The following is a 19441-nucleotide window of genomic DNA, read 5'->3' as shown; positions in this document are numbered from 1 at the left end:
CAGCGAGACACCAAAATTACCACTCTTTGCTCCAATCATGTTTATTTTATTTTTATTGAATTACTCGTACATACAAACCTACGTTTAGAGACCACAATCACCATTTTAGGTTCAATAGTACAAAACTTACCAAGCATTATGTGAAAAAATGTGAAAATTGGCGGCCATCTTGAATTTTGACGGCTATTTTTTTTATCTGACAGCTTGACACTCGAACCAAACTTGTTTTATCTCTGTCCTTACTTTCAAATTGGTACTGAAAACGAAACTTTTGCATCAAGTTGAAATGACTGAGTGCCTGGGCAGTGGGCACCCCACTATTAAGTATCAACATAAAATTTAATGTACGTACAACCTTTGAATGAGGGTTTAGGTTGAAAGATTTCAGGTCATATGCATACAGTTCATGGCGATCGTCATGATACAGTTGTATTTCAAATAGGATTACTAGACTTCTGCTAACAGATTTCGAAAGAGCTAATCGTTGCATGATATGGAAAAACTTATAAAAAAAAGGACTCATATTTTCTGTATTGAGTATTCTACTATTTGCCGTTAAGCCAGACTTATTAGGCCTTGGGCGAGCTTTACCCACAAACAAACTACACACGAAATTTGCTAATCTACTGTTTTACAGGGTTGTCGGTATTTTACCCGACCCAAGAAAAACCACTTAAAAAAACCCAAAAAAACCCATAAAAAAACCCAGAGCATCATATTTGTCCAGTTTTTATTAGAAAATTAAAAAAATGAACAAAAACACTACAAGGCACTTAAAACAAACTTTAAATTAGGACTTAAGGATGTGATTGTGAAGTAAATTTCCAAGAATAAACTAAAAACGCAGTGGATATTGTACACTGTACAGTACACAAAAATCAAGTAATGCCACTTTGTCACTTGTGTATACGTATATGGTACTACATTAAAACTCATTTATGCAAGAAGGCCTTATAGTTAAACTGGTGAAAGTACTACTCTACTGTAGTCTGCATATATGACGTGAAATGCAATTTAGGAGGCTATTTACCAATTACAGATTCTGGATTCTAACGCATGGCTGTTTCAGAACATTTGCCTAAATAGCGATTGGCCACGCAATCGCTCAATTGCTCATCTATTACTATATATAATATATATATAAATGATAAAAAATATTTAAACATGATGGCATAAATGCTCCTTGCCTTCAAATCTAAAGCAAATGATGCAATAATGTGATTTCTACCACGGTAGCATCAACTTGGTATAGAAATCAGTGGATGATGCAACATCCAACTTGATCTTGAAATTAATGGATGATGCAACATTCAAGCAACAACAGCCCTAGTGCATTATTTTATTGAGTTATGCAAGTATGTACTGTGAGTGAAAGGCACTTCATTCGTAAAAAGTAGTTTTGAGGTGAAATAAGCATAAATCTACCTTTTTTTGCATCTTTTTTAAAAAACCCCAATAAAACCCAAAAAAACCCGGGTTTTTCTCAACCCTGACTGTTTACAGCACCTTTGTCGATTCTTAATTGTCATTTTAATCAGTGGATCAGGGTTTTGCATGCGGAAAAAATGAATTGTTTCGATTAGCTAAATCCGTGGATGATCTGCTATTAGTACATCCAATCCTTAATAACGTGTTTGGGAGACAGCAACATTGGTTTCCCTTTAATTAAAAATAAATTCAAGTTTAAATCGGTTGTAAACAATGCAAGTGTTCTGTTGATTGCCTTTCGAAACTGACAGCAGAAAAAGTACATCAAATACGCAGCCTCATCTCGAGTCGGCCACAGATCTAGTCAGAAGATCAGTCCTTTTTGCATTGATTTAAAGTTTTTATTCTTATGAATGAGTTTAAAAATTTTTTTCTTCGGTAACGTAACATCACCGGATTAAAACTGGCTTACTAGACTACTACTTAAAGACGTTGACTCAATGCAAAAGGACTGATTTGTTTCCTGAGAATGAATCGATATCGACCTCCAAGGTATGTCCTCTGTGACTGCAACGAACATTTTACATTATCTCTTGATTGCGTAATCTCAATCAGATTACGCAATCGGTTTGAAATGAAAGCTACTTTCGGTATTTATTTTTGACTTTTTGGCCTATGCCGGATTTTCGCCGATCGAACTTGTCTTGCTGCTCTAGCATTGATGGAAATGTTCGATTGAAACGATTTTAAGCAATCTTGCTGCTTGCAGGCATTGGTATACAATCCTGAAAGTCGTGTTTCACCTTGCGATCACGTAAAACGTTACTAAAATATTTTTTGTGCTGCGGATCGCTGTTAGGAAAGCAAAAACATTTCTTTCTAGTAGATTGATGACCAACACATCAAAATATGAGTATCATTTTACAAGCAGACGCCTACATTCATCTGATATGTTTTGGCACAGCCAGAAAAATTTTCCACTGTAAAATTACATTTAAAATTGAAATGATAAAATTCTTAACCTTGCAAGGTTTTTAAGCAGTACATTATGGCGTAGGGTCAGAACTTCATCACCCACACAAATTGATAAGTTTTCACCTTGAAATTTTTGATCGAATTCAACTGCTTTACGGATTGCCGTACTACTTTAATTGAAGTTTGATCAAGGCTTGGTCGTTGAACTTAGTGTGGATTGCTTGCAAACTTGTTGCTGTCCTGTATTTGGTGGCAAAAAAAATTACCACGGTATGTTAATGCCCTGAACCTACTGATATGGGAACTGTAAGTTGGTCTAGATTTTGTTTCCTTGTCAGTTTAAACTGAAGAATCGGTAGCCAACCTCTCGCTAACGGTGTTTCTTTATTGTTAAAATGTTAAAACCAGTTTGTTTTTTTTCACAAGTTTGATGGGAGATTTTTACGTTTTTGTTTATAAAGTAGAGCATTTGCTAAATTATCATGCCAGCAAGCAGCGGCAAAGTTTATTGACGTTGTCATTGTCAATATATATTTCTATGAAGTCTTGATACAAAAAGTTTAACAGATAATGCAGAAACGCAGTGTAGTATAGTCTATAGAAAGCGCATGGCGATTTAAGTTTGCTGCAGGAAATGTGAGTCTCAGAGATAAAAATCTACTCTGCCAGTGACCAGAGAGAACAAACCACACATTGCATCAAGGCAAGAACAGACAGGCCCACCAGGCAGCGTTGCGTTTACTTATGACGTTGATACTATTGTACATTATTTCATATTCTACAATACAAGTGGAAGCGTAGTTTATTGTTTTGCTTATGTTACATACTATGATTCATTATCGCATCATTTCACATATCGTTGATTTGATGGCAATGTACACAGCCAGCCAGAGCTGACGTTTAGTGCAGCACGTCCTTTACAAATTTAACAATGACTGCATTCTTTTTTACGTTTTCGTAACTTAAGTTTTAGGAAAAGCGTAGAGAGATGAATTTCGGGATTATCCTAAATTAGTCAACGCCTTTTTGCTAGTTCCAATCCATATTGATGTAACGACTTTAACCCGTTTCTTTATTTGTGTCTCATTTTGTAAGTGCAATATTTATTTTGCTTTGTAGAAGAAAATCCTTCTCATAGTTATCTGTGTGCTTGTTTTGGCGGTCATCGCTCTTATAATTGGACTGACAGTGTGAAGCTGCTGCACAGATGTTTAGTAAGTATTCAAATCTTATTTGATAACAAGTTTGTCTTAACCACATAGCAGAAATAGGACTGCACAGTTTTGTGTTTTCATATTGTGCCAAAACCATTTTCATTATTCTGTTTATTTCTTGTTGGTTTTCTACTGATATTATTTCATCATGTTTTCAAATAGCTTTTTCCTTGCTGCGATGAACTGCGGATACCAAGTGATAATCAGCTTGCTGTACGTGCGAAAGAAGCTCATACACAGTGTTTGTCATTGTGAATATCTGAATTTTTTTGGCGATTGCGTACTCTCAAAACTGTTCCTGCCCTTTCTGAGATTATATTATATTTGCAGAAGTGTTCTTCAACGTGAGCGCGGTCTTTTCTTATTATTGTCTTTAACCCTTCTCGCGCTGCTAGGTCATTGGGATTATATTTAATTTGTTCATGATCGTATTTCTTCAAACCTTTTTAAATATTTGTGACTCGTTGTCCACTTTGTTATGTGATGTTGATTGATACAGTTCAATAAAACCTCTTTTCAATTCCTTCACGTTTGTGGGTTTCTGTAGCTATTCTGCAGCACCTACAAGCGTAACATTTATTCAGTGTTTTTCGTTTTTTTTTTGTTTTTTTTTTTATGGAAGTTTACTCGCAGCATTCGTAAAATAGCATTGTAGAAAAAGAATTACCTGCCATTATAGAATAGTTGCTTTGACCATTTAGTGGATTCTTGACACGCGTGTCATACTAATGCCAAGTCTTGTCTATTCAAGTTTATTGAAGAAGTTCATACGTACTTTGTTTACTGATACCGAGAAGTTGCTAATATTGACAGTGTCTACTTATTCGAAATACGATTTTTTTGTGTGAATATATATTTTTTTTTTTCATCTAAACAGAGTTTTATGATGTAAAATAACGATAAAGTACAAAATAGGCATTTCATTGCTTTTATTTGTCGATACTGTACAGTTCAAGGCAGATTGCTGACGACAGTCCATTATTCCTTATGAACGACATCCTTTTTTGGATTGTTTTGCAATTCAGATATATTTTTGTACGTCGCACTTCAAGCCAGGGTTGCCAGGTTGCTGAAAGCGTTTTTAGCCACAAGACACAACAAAATTAGCCAGTCCCTATATCGACGCTAATGAAAATCAATGGTCATATGAAACAATTAAAACACATTTCAATTAAAACAACTGACACAATTAAAATTTCATACAAACAACGTCACGTTCTTGCTCAGCAAGTTCTCCAAGATTACTGGTTCTGGTATCTCCCTGTATTTGTTTCTTTGATTGTTGATACATATCGTTTGTGAACACTGAACAGTTTCAGCATTTTGGCTGTCATTTTAAAATCTTTGCTGCAGTTCTGATTTAAAGTTAACCGGGACTTAATTCTTAATATTGAATCCAGTGTAGAGAGATTCAACTTATTTCTTTTTTTACTTTTGACATTGGTGACAAAAGAAAACACCCATTCTACAAACGCATTTCTTACAGCAGTGGTTCCCAACCTTTTTGTTTTGGTGACCCCCTTTAAAAAATTTCGTAGATACCGCGACCCCCACTTATGTTCTTTCCTAAATGCAAGTATACTATTAACAATTAATACAACAAAAGGCAGCACTAAAAACGTTTAACTTTTGCCGCACTTGCATCCCCGAGAACCAGCTTTACCGTTTTTAAACAAGCATGGCTTCACAATTGTTTCCCCAATAGTGTGAGGTTTCTTTCCTTTGGCAATTTCCAGTGCGACTTCATAGGACGCCTGAATTACAGCCACATTTGCTTGATGAAAGTTTCCAGTAGCGTCAAGCCGTTGCCGCTTGAGACCAGCTTCATGGCGTTTAAAGAATGCTGCATCCTTTTTAGCATGTTGAGGGTGTTTGGTTTCTAAATGGCGTTTCAATTTTGATGGTTTCAATGATTCTGTGCTAAAAACAACGTTGCAGAGAACACACTGTGGCTTCTCAACACCATTGGTCAATAAAGAAGTAAAGCCAAGGTTAATGTACTCTTCAACGTATTTTCGTTTTTTTTTCCGTGGAACGATGCTCCCTTTAACTATTTTTTAGCAATCTCGAGTATTGACTGATCTCTGTTGTCTAATATACAAGGCTACTTCGTTAATAGAGTTTCAATTTACACTTTTACAGCGAATAGTCCTACACAGTATGCGTCCACTGTGATGTAATAAACGTGACTGTAGGACCTACAGTCACGCTTATTACATCACAGTGGACGCATACTGATGTAATAATGTTGTGCTACAAGCAATCCGAATGAAAGTACTTCGTCCTACTTACATTCACTTTTGTTGTTTAATGAGCAACAGTTTCGCGACCCCCTATAAAATGCTCTGCGACCCCCAGGTTGGGAACCACTGGCTTACAGGAATTGAAAATGCATTGAGAATGGCTTGAGAAATTGCACTAAATGTCTTTTCTCCTGAAGAATTTTCGTATTTTCCAATCATTGGTCAAAATTCAATAGGATCTGATGGTATATCACCCATCTTAAATTCTTCTAATCCAATTGACAAAGAGAAGATTTTCATACCGATTTTCAAAAATTCTTGTGTCAAAATCTTTAATAAATACATTAAAGCATTTAGGCAGTTGTTCGAAAGTTGGTCTCACTTGGCATAAAACTTCGTTAGGTTTGAGGAATTCAAGACTCTTTACAATATCGTTATTTCCCATTAACCTTCTTTCCAATTGTTCATTTGCTTTAGTTAGAAAGTTAAAACATCTCTCCTTAACTATTTTCTTTTCCACATCAGATATCATGGCATTACTCAACGTGCATTCAAATGTGGCACCAAGGGAAACTTTCGTAACTTTATGTTTAATTGAACCGTGCAATAAGTCCAAGTCTTTGAAAACTAAGCAAAGGGCTGCATTTGTACCTTGAAATCAGGCATTGACTTTTTCAAATTCTAATACTATAGGAAGCATGAATGTTAAGTACAAAAAATGTCTTTCATCACCCAACATACTTACAATAATATTTGCATGATAGTTCCTTTCTTTCTCCACAAGTAAGTTAAAATATGCTTTCAATTCTTCCCATCTAGTTAGTATTGAAGAAATACATTTGCCTTTCACCAACCATTTAGTGTTTGATAGGGTTATGAGTTTTGCTGAATCTATGCCACCATCATTCAAAAAAGAAAATATTTGTTTGAAGTCATCTTGCCTAATTGAGCTGAAATGAAACCAATGAGCAATTTCTGCTATGAGATAGTCAATAGTTGAAGACAATTTCTTGGTGGCATATTCACAGCATAAAGCCAAACTGTGGCAAGTGTATTTCACAAAAAATAGATCCGGATTTTTCTCTTTAAGCCTTGAGAGAACAGAATTATGGACCCCACAAACATTGTTAGCTCCATCAGAAGAAAATGCAATGCAGTTTTTCAGATCTATCTTGTGAGTAGACAAAAACTTTTCAATCTCTGCAAAGAGATTTTCCCCTGTAGTAGAAATTACATCAATTAAACACAAAAATTCAGTTCTCAAATTATTGGTTATATGGGAAAAGAACCTCACACACAAGCACAAATGCTTCGCTAATGAAATATCTGTTGATTTATCAATCAATAAAGAATATTTCTCAATTTTGAGTTCATCAATTAGTTCTTCAAATAAACCTACACACACTACATTTTAATAATGCAAGTGCATTTTGTCCTATTGAGTTTTAATTCCTCCAAAGGACTGCCTTTTCCGTGTTTTTTTACAATACCAATCAAATGTTCAACAGAACGAATGCTGCAATGGCAGGGTATAGCAGCACTGAATTTTATATCAAAAACTCTCAGAGATTCGTTTAATGTGTCTTTACAAATGTTGTTATTGATTTGCTCACGTTCATAGCCTTTTCTCGTATCTTGTGCTTTTGAGTCTTCTCATGCATAAGTAAATTATGCTTCTTAAATTGGAAAATTGAACAATGACATAGTTTGCAATAACTAGGGCCATTTTTATTTTGACCTAAAAAAAATTTTTTTGACTTTATTTTTATCAAATTTTGTCTTTATTTTGACCTAACAAAGTTGCTTATTCGTAGAGGCCACAGTTTTTCCTTGAATTGATTCCAGTTACCCAAACATAGTATTTTGTCGATTTCAGACCCAAACGTGTTCAATAAAAGGGGCTTGTTCAATAAAAGTTTGCCTTGATTGCGATGCTTGTTGTCGCTCCAATCCAGGTTGATGGCGTTTACTTTTCTTGTGGCTTTCAGCGAAATACTTTTTTATCGCACTTCACTATAAAATCGCAAAAGTTGCATCTTAAATCACCCCCGGGAGTTGCATTAATTTCATCAGAAAAATCTCGACAAATCTGTCTAACTTTTGCTGAAGACGATTTAGCTTGCTTAGGCATTTTTGTATAACGGAATGTCAGTAAGCTATTCTTGAAATCCAAACTGTTGATCTTCGAAAAGACCACGTTTGTGAAGAGGAAGTGTTTTATAAGAATTATTTGAATACATAGCAATGGACAATTTGCGATAAAAGTTACTTCTGATCCAAGTGGGCATTCCTGCTTTTATGGGTTACTATGGTTTAATTGTGTGGCAGTTCCTGATTTACAATGCTTTTACGAGGATTTTGACAAAAATTGCTCTCGAGAAACACAAAAAGTTTGTCAAAAGCGATAATTTGACAAATTTTAACTTTATTCAAAAATTTGACTTTATTTTGACCTATAAACTTCTTAAAAACAGTCCTCTAGGTGCTGAAAACAACTTTATTCTTTGATTCGTGGACAGACGAGTTCCTTAAAAAAATTTGATTTTATTGACTTTTGCGGGCCTTAGCAATAACAAAAATTGTCCTTCAGCATCAACCATCTTCCCAAGCTTTATTGTATTTTCTGTGCTTTGCTTTTAATACAACTGCTTTAGGCTTCGACTTATCCATTATGGCAATCAAATACCGTATTAAAAATTTCTCAATTCACAACAGCAACAAAACTTCATTTAACAAATAAAAAACAACATTAGAGCCTACTTGTTAACACTTGATGTGGAAAACAAACCAATTAGGGAACTAAACTTCAGGCATTCATTCCCAAGCCTACCTCATACATCATAAAAGCGTTGAAAACTTCTACAGTTCCACTAACACTCTAACTCCCTGTAAATTAGCCAAAATCAGCCAAAAAGCAAGGAGCTAAAACTCAATTTTTTTTAAGTCTAGCGCACCAGAAATTAGCCACAATGGCTAGTTTTAGCCACATCTGGCAACCCTGCTTCAAGCACTCATCCATGTCTGTGCATTTTTATTTTTGCGCACAGCGATGATTTCATTATTTCGATCTATGAAGCACTCTAAAGAGTGGTCAATTTGCAGTCAGTAAGTCAGTTTTTTTCATATTGATTCAACGTCAACAGACGATTTATTAATACGGAAAAAAGGTCTGATTTACTGGCTGGATAGCTCTTCTAATGATTATCTTTGGAAGCTTTCTGGTTGCTCTGTTTAATTGACAACCCCAGATCGATACTCGGTCTTTTTCTGCACTGATGCTAACTGGCAAAGTTGCCTTATTTACATCGATTCAATCTTGTTAGACGTTGAAACGATAAAAAAAACGACAAGTTTTTGCAGGCTGGACTGAAGAGAGTTGTTTGTGCACTTTTATTACGACAGTCATGCTTAATATTTTGTACTTCACTGTTAGTTTGTATTCGCAGTCACCTCAAGAAACTGTCAAAATAGTAGGTACGGAAAATTACAGTTTTAAAAAATTAAATGATTCTGTCCCAAGTCTCGGAAGCTTTTTAACCTTTAGTTTAGGCAAACAAGATGTTATTTATGCCTTATAAGATTTTCTAAGCTCTTACTGTTGCATGAAATAGGTGTACCATGCGTTTACAGTTTATTATTTACTACGGTTTGCTGAGCAGTTCAATAAAAGCTATATTTGAAATAAAATTGAAATGTTAAAATTGTTGGCTGAGTTATGCCATAATTTCTATAAGGACTGTCCATTTCTTAGAGTTTGGGCCACCTAAACTTGCATGTGTTTAACCATAGAGATTGTTTGATTTTATTGTAAGTCGTTTCTTTGTAGCTGGTTTTTATAGGCTATCTTGCAAGTTGCAGAGAAATTTTTCGATGTATTTGTGTCGTCCAAATCCACATAACGTAGTTTAGTGTGCTGCCGTTAGGTTGTTGTTTAAGTTGCTTTACTTTACATTCACCGTAAGGAACCTGCTGATTTAAAACCGATGTGGTTTTTTTTTTCCGTCATTATGTTTATAAATTTATCACATTCTAGGAACGATAGAAGTTTTGATTTCTTAAACACAGGCTGAATCAGAAAAATGATACAAATTGTGCGAAACGCGAAAATCTTCATTTCTTTTCAAATCTTTTTTAAAATAAGATGATAACAGGTGACAAGGCTGTTCCATTTCATTGTCTGCTTGAGGGTTTGGGTCTGCTACTATTCGGCGAGTCCGATTCGGCGAGTTCCCTATTCGGCGAGAGCCCTTTTCGGCTAGTGCCCTATTCGGCGAGTTTTTGAAATTTTTGAAAGGAAATTATCGGGTACCGTAGCCTAATTATAATTGCCGTTTTCACATCGTTTTAACGTCGCTAAACGTTGAAATCGTGCAGAAAGGAATAAAAAGAAAATGTTTGAACTATTAAATTAAAATTCGTCATGTCAGTTCAGTTGTTTTTATTTCTGACCATCATATGAAAAACAATACACGTCAACATAGCAAAGGTAGAAGCGACAAAACGCGAACGTTAAAACGTGCTTGGATGTTTCTCAGTTTCAACATATCCTAGTCAGCAAAAGCACCCTTTTCTACACGATTTCAACGTTTAGCGACGTTAAAACGATAGGCCACACATTTGGTTAGCCTTTTCATTCTGTTACTACAATGTAAAAATGAACTGTTAGGCTAACTGGGTTCTTGGAACAAATTTTTGCTTGTCGGGATAACTAGGCTACGGTAGCCTACCCGATAATTTCCTTTCGATCTAAGCTGTAGGAGTGTAGGTCACACATTTGTTGATCCAAACTAATCATTTTAACCATAGGCGCCTAAGCCGTGGGGGCCAGGCCCCCACGCATATTTCCGCATAAAACAATAGATGAACTAGCGATCGGCAGCAGGAAAACATTTTTAAATGCAAACCGCAACAGCTTTGCAGTAAATAATCACTAGAACGAGTAGCGATGCTACAATCCCACCCCAGACAAAAAAATCTGTCATATTTACGTTGATTTATCGTCTGCAGACGCTTGCAAACAGCCTCGCTGTCGCTTTCGAAAGTCGAAACCTCTGCAGAGAATTGTCGCGGCAGTGAATCGGTTGCTGTGAAAATGAACTTGAAGTCTCGGCCCGAGGTTACCACTAACTAACGTAACAAGGGCTGGTACAAACCGCACTGCCCACAGTCGCACAAGCGGCATAATCAACACAACAACGGACTCGCGCAAACTGCATGGCGCACACACGTCCGTTGCCATAAAAACCCGATCAAAGGCGGGGAATATGCGCATCTTTTGTTTCATCTGCAACACGAAAACAGGCGTATTACAGAGAATTGAAACTTGAACGCTGGTCAGCCATAAGTTGCGATATTGTAGTGAAAAGGGAGCAATGTCAAGTCGAAAACTTAATCAAACGTCTCTCTGTAAATATTTTTCAAGGGCTGTTTACGGATGTCAGCAACTTTTAAATTTATTAAAGGTGACGTGATGTTGAATTGATGTAAACATGAATGATTTTGCTTTCAACAGGTATATTTTCAAGCATATGATCAAGTTAGTATTTTCATTCCATTTACAGTATACCTTTTAGTAAACCTTTTCGTCTCTTGTTCGTTGCTAAACTTTATGTTGGGCTTAGCTTAAAGAGTCGCAGTCCATCAACCGCTAGCCAACGCAGACGCATAGCATGTGTTTTGGTCGAGCTTTGTTTATAATAATCAGTGGCGTAGCTAGGGGGGGGGGGGGGGGGGGCGGCACTTTCAGACAGGACGTTTTTTTTTATAATGCAAAAGTACACGAAAAATAAAAGCAAACAGAATGGCAACGTTCAAAACACAGGGCCGGATTTAGCCTAAGCGCTGCCCTAGGCAGATACGAAAAGTGCCGCCCCCCAAAAAAAATTATTATATTTTCAATTCCTTACAAAAAAGTTATTTGCACTGTTTATTTGAATACATCAATGAATGTCATTGTATAATGAACTAATTGTTTAAAATCGCTTGCAGCGGGCTTTTTCTCTTGCAAACAGATCAATAATTTCTTCAAAGTCTGTAGAAACAAGTAAAGATGAGTTAATCCTCAAAAATGTGAGATCATTCATGGTTTACATACTTTAAGCATCAAGGCAAGTACACAAAATAGCCTGCAACTTTTCCATCAACCTAACATTGACTAAAAACATTTTTTCTAGGCTCCTTTAAATTTACTAACAGTGAAACAAACCGAACAAAGATTAATAAAAATTGCACAGACAAACCCTAGTCCTCCATACTAAGCGAGACAGAAAAATAAAACAAGCGCTAAGCAGCACATATTGTTGAAAACCAACCAAACGTGAAGTACTCTAGGGGCGATGACTTGCCATACATGACTTGCCGCACTGTTTATAAATGTATGTGATGTGATAACATATTTATTAATTCCTATATATCTGTTGTGAATTATTATATTCACGTACAGTATTATCATTTATCAATGTAATATATTCGTATATTTTTCCGCCCCCAATAATTTGCCGCCCCCAATAATTTGCCGCCCTAGGCAACTGCCTACTCTGCCTACTGCTAAATCCGGCCCTGTCAAAACATCTTAAATATCTAAAAACGTTTCAAATTTTCATGAATTTTTCTGCCGTTATGTTTTTAATACGTTACAAAATTCCTACTAGCCTTTATTAAGCAGAGGCGGAAACATGCTCTTCAAATTTGGGTAGCCTTGTAAAAGGTTACAAATTGATTATTTTAATTCTGCAGCAGTGTTTGTGCTTTTGCATTCAGTATTACTAAATTATAGTGGTCAGTGGCGTAGCCAAAGGGTGGGGAGGGTTAGGGGTTTCAACCCCCCCTTTTGAGAAAAACTAAATGGAGAGAACTGAATCACTCTTTGAATTTTACGAAGCAGATCTGCCGTGTATAAACGCCCTTGCTATTATATCTGAACTGCGTATATGTGGTATCGATGTCTTTTCAATTCTTCCCGAACCAGTTTGCCAAAAAGTGCTGTAAGTGCATTGCCATTTTGCCCGCAGTCAACGTTTCCAAACATTAATATTTTACTCCGCATTCTGGTTACTCTTCCAGTTAGCCTACCACTTGCACCAATGAAAGATCTTTTTCTGCTCTTCGAAGACTTAAACTTATTTAAGAAATTCAACCTCTGAAAACCGATTAAATGGTTTGGCTTTGGTTAATCTGTATAGAAAATTGGTCCCAACTGTTGAGGATGTCATTAACAAGATGTGTGAAAAGGTTCGTCGACTTCCTTTTTCCCTTTAGTTTCATCAGTATCAATGATTTTTTGCATTCTTATTGCTTGTGTTGATGAATTTTTCATAGCTGTTAGCTGTAAGCATGATTCTACTAATTCGACATGTTAAAGCAATTCTGGTGCTTTATCTTTTAAAATGAGTAAGAACTTGTGTGTCATATTATGCTTTATAATTCGAATGACCTTTCATAATTCATATAGCAGGGTGTGACCGCTCTACAACTGTTCAGTATCCATGGTATCCAGCTAACTCGTGCAGTCGATGGAAACACCGCAATATCTACAGCTGTGAAAAATTGCACTAACCTTTTATAGCCTATACCCGATTCCAGTGATTCGTTATACAAAACTTGAATATATCAGAAATAAAGTAATTTCTTTGTCTCAAAGCTTTTTGTCTGACGCTCATTAAGATGTATGACGTTACATTTTTTAAACTTCGGGTTAACTTTAAAATATAAAAGTTAGTGACTTACCGGAGTAAGATCGTTTTTTGGATCAACTAAGGAGAAAATTGATAAATAATAAAACTGTAATAATCTCGCTAAAAAAAGCAATCAACCTATGTCTCTAAAAAAAAGTTTGCCTAATTTTAAATGAAACTGCATTAAAAGAGCTAGTTTTTCCAATACCAAACATTCAAATATCTCAGTCAGGAATTAGCAACAAGAAAACATAAAGACTTCAGCTTTATTTTCGAAAAATGCCGAAGAAAACATGATCTTATTCTTTTGCTATGCCACCGGACAGCACCATTTTACAGGAATATTTATACCCACATTTTTGTTGAAAATGCTCTCAGAATGCACCAAATTCAAAATAATTTTTCAAAAATTTCTGGGGGAGGCCCCCCAGACCCCCCGCCGATAAGTGTCGTCTTCGGCGAGTACACCGTTGGGCTTCGCCCGCCGGCCGTCAAAACCTCTCCCTTTCACAATTCCTGGTTACGCTATTGATAATGGTACGTTCGTCTGACTTTGCACCGCAAATTGAAAATAGCACGTTGCGTATTGCCATGCTGATAAAAAAACGCATTTCATTTTCACATGCTTTTTCTTGAAGGGGCGGCAAAATCTGAATCCGCCCCGGGCGGCACATTCCCTAGCTACGCCACTGATAATAATTAACGGCAGGTCGAACGTAGCGATAACTCCGAGTGTGGCAATAAAAGCAATCCTAGTGTGACGACATAATTACGTCATCCATCTGCGTGACATTTCGCTGAATTTACGTTGCTGCTGATAAAACACGCTTTCGCCCCCACGGCCAAAAAAATAGTTAGGCGCCTATGATTTTAACTATTCAAAAGTACTAACTTATAGACATAAACATTATTTTTTTTGTAACATTTTCTTTGTTTTATTTTTCCTTCATATCTTAAATTTTTCTGAAGGTGATGCAACCTTGCCAAATTTCTTTCAACTCAATAACTTACTTCGGTCACAAGCACGTTTTAACGTTCGCGTTTTGTCGCTTCTACCTTTTTCTCGACCTTTGCTATGTTGACGTGAATTGTTTTTGATATCATGATCAGAAACAAAAACAACTAAACTGACATGACGAATTCAAGCACGTTTTAACGTTCGCGTTTTGTCGCTTCTACCTCTGCTATGTTGACGGGTATTGTTTTTGATATGATGGTCAAAAATAACTGAACTGACATGACGAATTCAAGCACGTTTTAACGTTCGCGTTTTGTCGCTTCTACCTTTGCTATGTTGACGTGTATTGTTTTTGATATGATGGTCAAAAATAAAAATAACTGAACTGACATGACGAATTTTAATTTAATAGTTCAAACATTTTCTTTTTATTCCTTTCTGCACGATTTCAACGTTTAGCGACGTTAAAACGATGTGAAAACGGCAATTGTAATTAGGCTACGGTACCCGATAGTTTCCTTTTAAAAATTTCAAAAACTCGCCGAATAGGGCACTCGCCGAAAAAGGCTCTCGCCGAATCGGACTCGCCGAAACGGGCCATTCCGGAGGATATAGCTGGATAGTGCACGAGCGTAGGCTATTTGCACGAGTGATCATTTCTCCACGTCACGGGACTCCAGTTATGCATGGATGTTGTTTGTTTGTTACGATAAGATTGTTTATATATCTTGCATCAGTGCATGTCGTGCATAGGCTCTTAAGGTAATGTTATTATCAATACTTGTAGCAGTAATATAAAGTTTGAAACTTAGACCTGTTCTTAAAAAGTATTTTATGGAACATTCTGTCTTGGTGAAACAAGAATCATTCTGCTGAGCTGTGCGTAAACAATGACATTGCAATTTAAATACGACATCACATACTTAAAGTAATTTCAGTACCATTGTTAAATTTAATGTATAAGATTGTTAAAACAGTCACACTTTATTTCTGATCCGGACTCCGTCCTTGCTCTCGCCAAGCTATTTTTGTTGTTTGTAGTCTGCGTGAGTTTTACTCTGCTCCAAATGCCATGTTCTTCATTCTGTATCTCTTACATCAATTCTTGTTTTTCTTTTTCTAGAAAAAAATTATCATGCTGATTTGCTGCGCAGTTTTGTTGATCATCATCATTGCAATCATAGCAAACAGTATTCCTGCGTAATCTCCATCTATCTTTCGCTCAAACGCCATTGACGAAAAGAAAACTAGTAACTTTTTGTTGTCTAAACGCGTTTTCATACATGCTACGAATGTAGCTCACTTAGTGTTGTAATTTTTGCCTGCCTTAATAAAAAAATGTAAGAAAATTGTAATCTGCCATTTGATCTTAATTTGAAACGTCGATGAATTTAGAAATTAAACTTTATGGGATGTTCAAACATCATACGGTATTTTTAACAGAACAACCATTTTGTACTTCACCCCTTTATACCAGGGGTGTGCAACGTACGGCCCGCGGGCCAAATGTGGCCCGCGAAGAAAAATTGTGCGGCCCGCGAAGATGTGGCAATTTTGAATTGTGTGCGGCCCGCGAAACGTGTTTATAATTTAGTTTAGCCTGGTACGTGCGAACAATTCATTATAGAGTGGATTATTGTACATTTTGCACCTTCTGTTAACTATTTTAGAAATCTCCCACTGGCCACCGCTCATCCGATTGTATTTAATTATTTGGAACGTCAGTAGATCATAGGCACAGAATTGCACAGAGAATAGCTCAAACTATGAAACTGTATTCTGACAGTAATTTTGTGAAGCAGTGTCTTATCGATGTCCCAGAAGAAATGTGCTCTAAAATGAAGAGTGCGTTCGAGAAAATGGTGGACGATAGCGAGGCGTAGGCTATCGATGATCTTGCTTGTGATATTAGTGACACTCTCACTCTCAATAAGGATAAGGTGAAGAACTTTGTTTCATGGAGCTTTGCGATCGATGAAAGTAGGCTACGGACCAGAAGGACACAGCACAGTTGGCCATATTTGAAAAGGAGTGGACAAAGACTTGAACGAAACGGAAGAGCTTCTGTCATTACAGTCAATGAAGGGTACGACAACTTACTGGTGCTGACATTTTTACTGAATTGATTCTTTTGACAACTTCGAACTGGACTTGTCCAGCTTATGCGGAATCGCAACTGATGGTGCTAGATCCATGTCCGGAACTGGCATTGGATTCATAGGTCTCTTGAAGTCTACCTTGAGGAAGAGAAAAACCGATGATGACATAGCAATTTTTCATTGTATCATTCACCAGCAAAACCTGTGCGCAAAATCCTTGAAGTTCAAACATGTCTTAAGTCCGGTTGTTAAGGCAGTAATTTCATTCGAGCACGAGGGCTCAACCATCGTCAGTTTCAAAAGTTTCTGGATAATCTCAACACGACACATAAAGATCTACTTTACTTTTCCGAGGTGCGTTGGTTAAGCAAGGGCTGCATGTTGCAACGATTTTACGAACTGCGGAAATAAGTCGTAAATTTTTTGATTTTACCGAAAACATCTCAACCAAAATGACTTTCCACATTTGAAAAAAACATGACTTCAAAAATGGCTCTTTTTGGCTAAACGTATTTGTGCGAACAGATTTGTTCTAAAATGGGCGTCATAAAATATCCCCATCGATCCGTTCTGACAGGCGAACACCTGGAAAATGGACTTCGAATTGCGAGCACTTCCATTAAAGTAAATTTGGAAAAAGTCGTCCGGAAAAGAAACCAGCTGCAAATTTCTCACTGAACTCGTAGTCGGTGTGACAATAAATTTGAATAGCCGTTTTCTTTAGAAATTTATGTGTCTTAACTTATTATTTCTGCAAGGAGATAACCTCTAATAATGCCATAAGATTAACATGAATAACAAAAAAACTACTTTTTTGTGCCTGCAACTACTAGAAAACATATGTTAAATAAACGTGTGGCCCGCGGTTTCACCGAGATATTTATATATGGCCCTCCTGTAATAAAGGTTGCACACCCCTGCTTTATACAATCCAAAATGTGACATTTTTGCAAGTTGGCTACAGCACAACGTGATGATTTTCACAAGCCCAAATCCAGATATCAGCACAATATTTGCACCTGTAGATGAACAGCTGGTGTTGGTACCATAACCTAGCCAGTGGAGTCGCAACCTCTTCCAATAAATGAACCTAGAAAAAAGTGAACCTCATTTCAGTTTTTTTTTTTTTTTTGACCATCACAACCAATAACAGTAGGCTATATGCCAAACGTAGCAGAGGTCTAGAAAAAGATAGAAGTAACAAGACTTGCTGAAATCGAAACAAGATAGGTTGGCACAATGGCAATATCATACCGCTATCTGTGTGATGTATCGACAAGCATTCGCATCAATTTCAGTTTGATATCCCTAGGTGGCGATATGATATCATCTCCAATTTAAGTTTGGTTCAGCATCTGATCTTACCGATGCGGGTCTTGCGTCGGGTAGGAATAGCGTCATTTAGGCTAACCATGCCCCACCCCTGCCACAATAATTGTTCTCAACGAATGATTTATTTTTGGAAAAGCATTCAAAAAGACTCGATAATTTCACCAAAAAATTGATAAAAACTATAGTGAAATGTCCATGTTTCATTCTTATTTAGCCGCACGTAACCTACGTCAGTTTATTCATTTATACACGGACTGTGATGTTATTAAACCTTTCATCAAAATACGAAATATCACTTTTTTAATTTATCAAGAAACTCGGCCATTTTCAGTTTTCTTATGAAATATTACAGAAAGAAATTTTGTTTTGCCATAAGCAGGTTTTTTCCCATTTTGTTTCAGGTGATACCGTGATTTTTAGGCTAACTTGGTTACTTAGCACCTTTTGTGTTGTTTTTTATTATAAATGCGTTTCAATAAAATAACTGTTGTGTTCTTACGACAAAATAAATAAAGCTACAATAAGCTTTATCAGTTCGAAAACTGTAATAAGAATGACCAGTCTTTGTTTCACTTGTATTCCATCAGGCAGTACGATTGGATGAATATTAACCTTTAGGCTACTCGTGTAGACGAGCAGGGCTACTAACGGTTTCGTAAACACCATAACAATAATCATACTTAGAAAATTGAACGAGGCTGTTCACCAGGCATTTAGTAAATAACATGATGCAGTAGTGCGTAGGCTACACAATTCGATTCATCATGACTCATACCGTTCGCTCTCTCCTCTGCCGTTATTTAAATTTCTTGTTGATCATTGACATTTAAACCCCTTTTTTTCTAGGTCAAACTTTGCGCGCGATAAATTTTTGTCTAGAAGTTGAATTTTCATTTTGCATGTTTAGTTGATTTCGGCAACATGGTCCTGTGTTTTGCCATGCTAGACAAGTAGTCACTACTTGGGCTAGCTCCCCTAATATTGTCTTTAATCTTTGTGTGAACAAGAAATCCGATACCACTTAGCTTTTGGTTTTTCTTGCCTTTGTGATACAGGAGGTGCTGGTGGTGTTTTAATTGTATGGTTCCTTCGCCAGTTCTTCTCATTTTGCTAAGACCAATTATATGCCAGTTTATGTTTTCGATTTCTTTCAACAGTTTTTCCAAGTGAGCTTCTTCAGATAGTGTTCTGACATTGTATGTAGCGATTTTTAGGCTTTTTCGAGTCTTTTTATCCATAGGACAATATAAATTGGTCCATAGGACAAGATAAAGTTGGTCCATAGGACAATATAAATTACCGCGGGATCAGCAATTTTCGTAATTCTTGTATATTTAGTGAAGAAATATTAATCCAAACATTTTAAAGGCTTGGAAACACAATAGCAGTGATGACATTACTCATCAATGCCATTACACACAGACGAAATATATTAAACAAATTAAAATCAACAACACAGCAGAAGAAACACGGAGGAATTAAAACAATTTGACAAAGTCTTCAAATATCTTGATTCGCT

At 36.5% G+C, this 19441-nt stretch overlaps 1 protein-coding gene across 2 annotated transcripts in view; it reads left to right on the top strand.

Moving 5' to 3' along the window:
- Positions 1-15837, top strand: part of LOC145783270 (syntaxin-1B-like) — a 57930-nt gene extending 42093 nt beyond the window's left edge. The window contains exons 8-9 of one of the 2 annotated variants that reach the window (XM_082595096.1): positions 3523-3617; positions 3780-4081. In XM_082595096.1, coding sequence (XP_082451222.1) covers positions 3523-3597 — 75 coding nt within the window. In that variant the 3' untranslated portion in view covers positions 3598-3617; positions 3780-4081. Of the gene's footprint in view, positions 1-3522; positions 3618-3779; positions 4082-15614 lie in introns of those variants that run through there. The other variant, XM_082595095.1, reaches the window with a different exon arrangement.
- Positions 15838-19441: the final 3604 nt, after the last annotated feature.

The sequence above is a fragment of the Aplidium turbinatum genome, chromosome 14, assembly GCF_918807975.1.
Source record: "Aplidium turbinatum chromosome 14, kaAplTurb1.1, whole genome shotgun sequence".
Taxonomy (NCBI): domain Eukaryota; kingdom Metazoa; phylum Chordata; class Ascidiacea; order Aplousobranchia; family Polyclinidae; genus Aplidium; species Aplidium turbinatum.
Note: the sequence above shows the minus strand (reverse complement) of the source record. Positions and strands in the feature narration are given on the sequence as shown.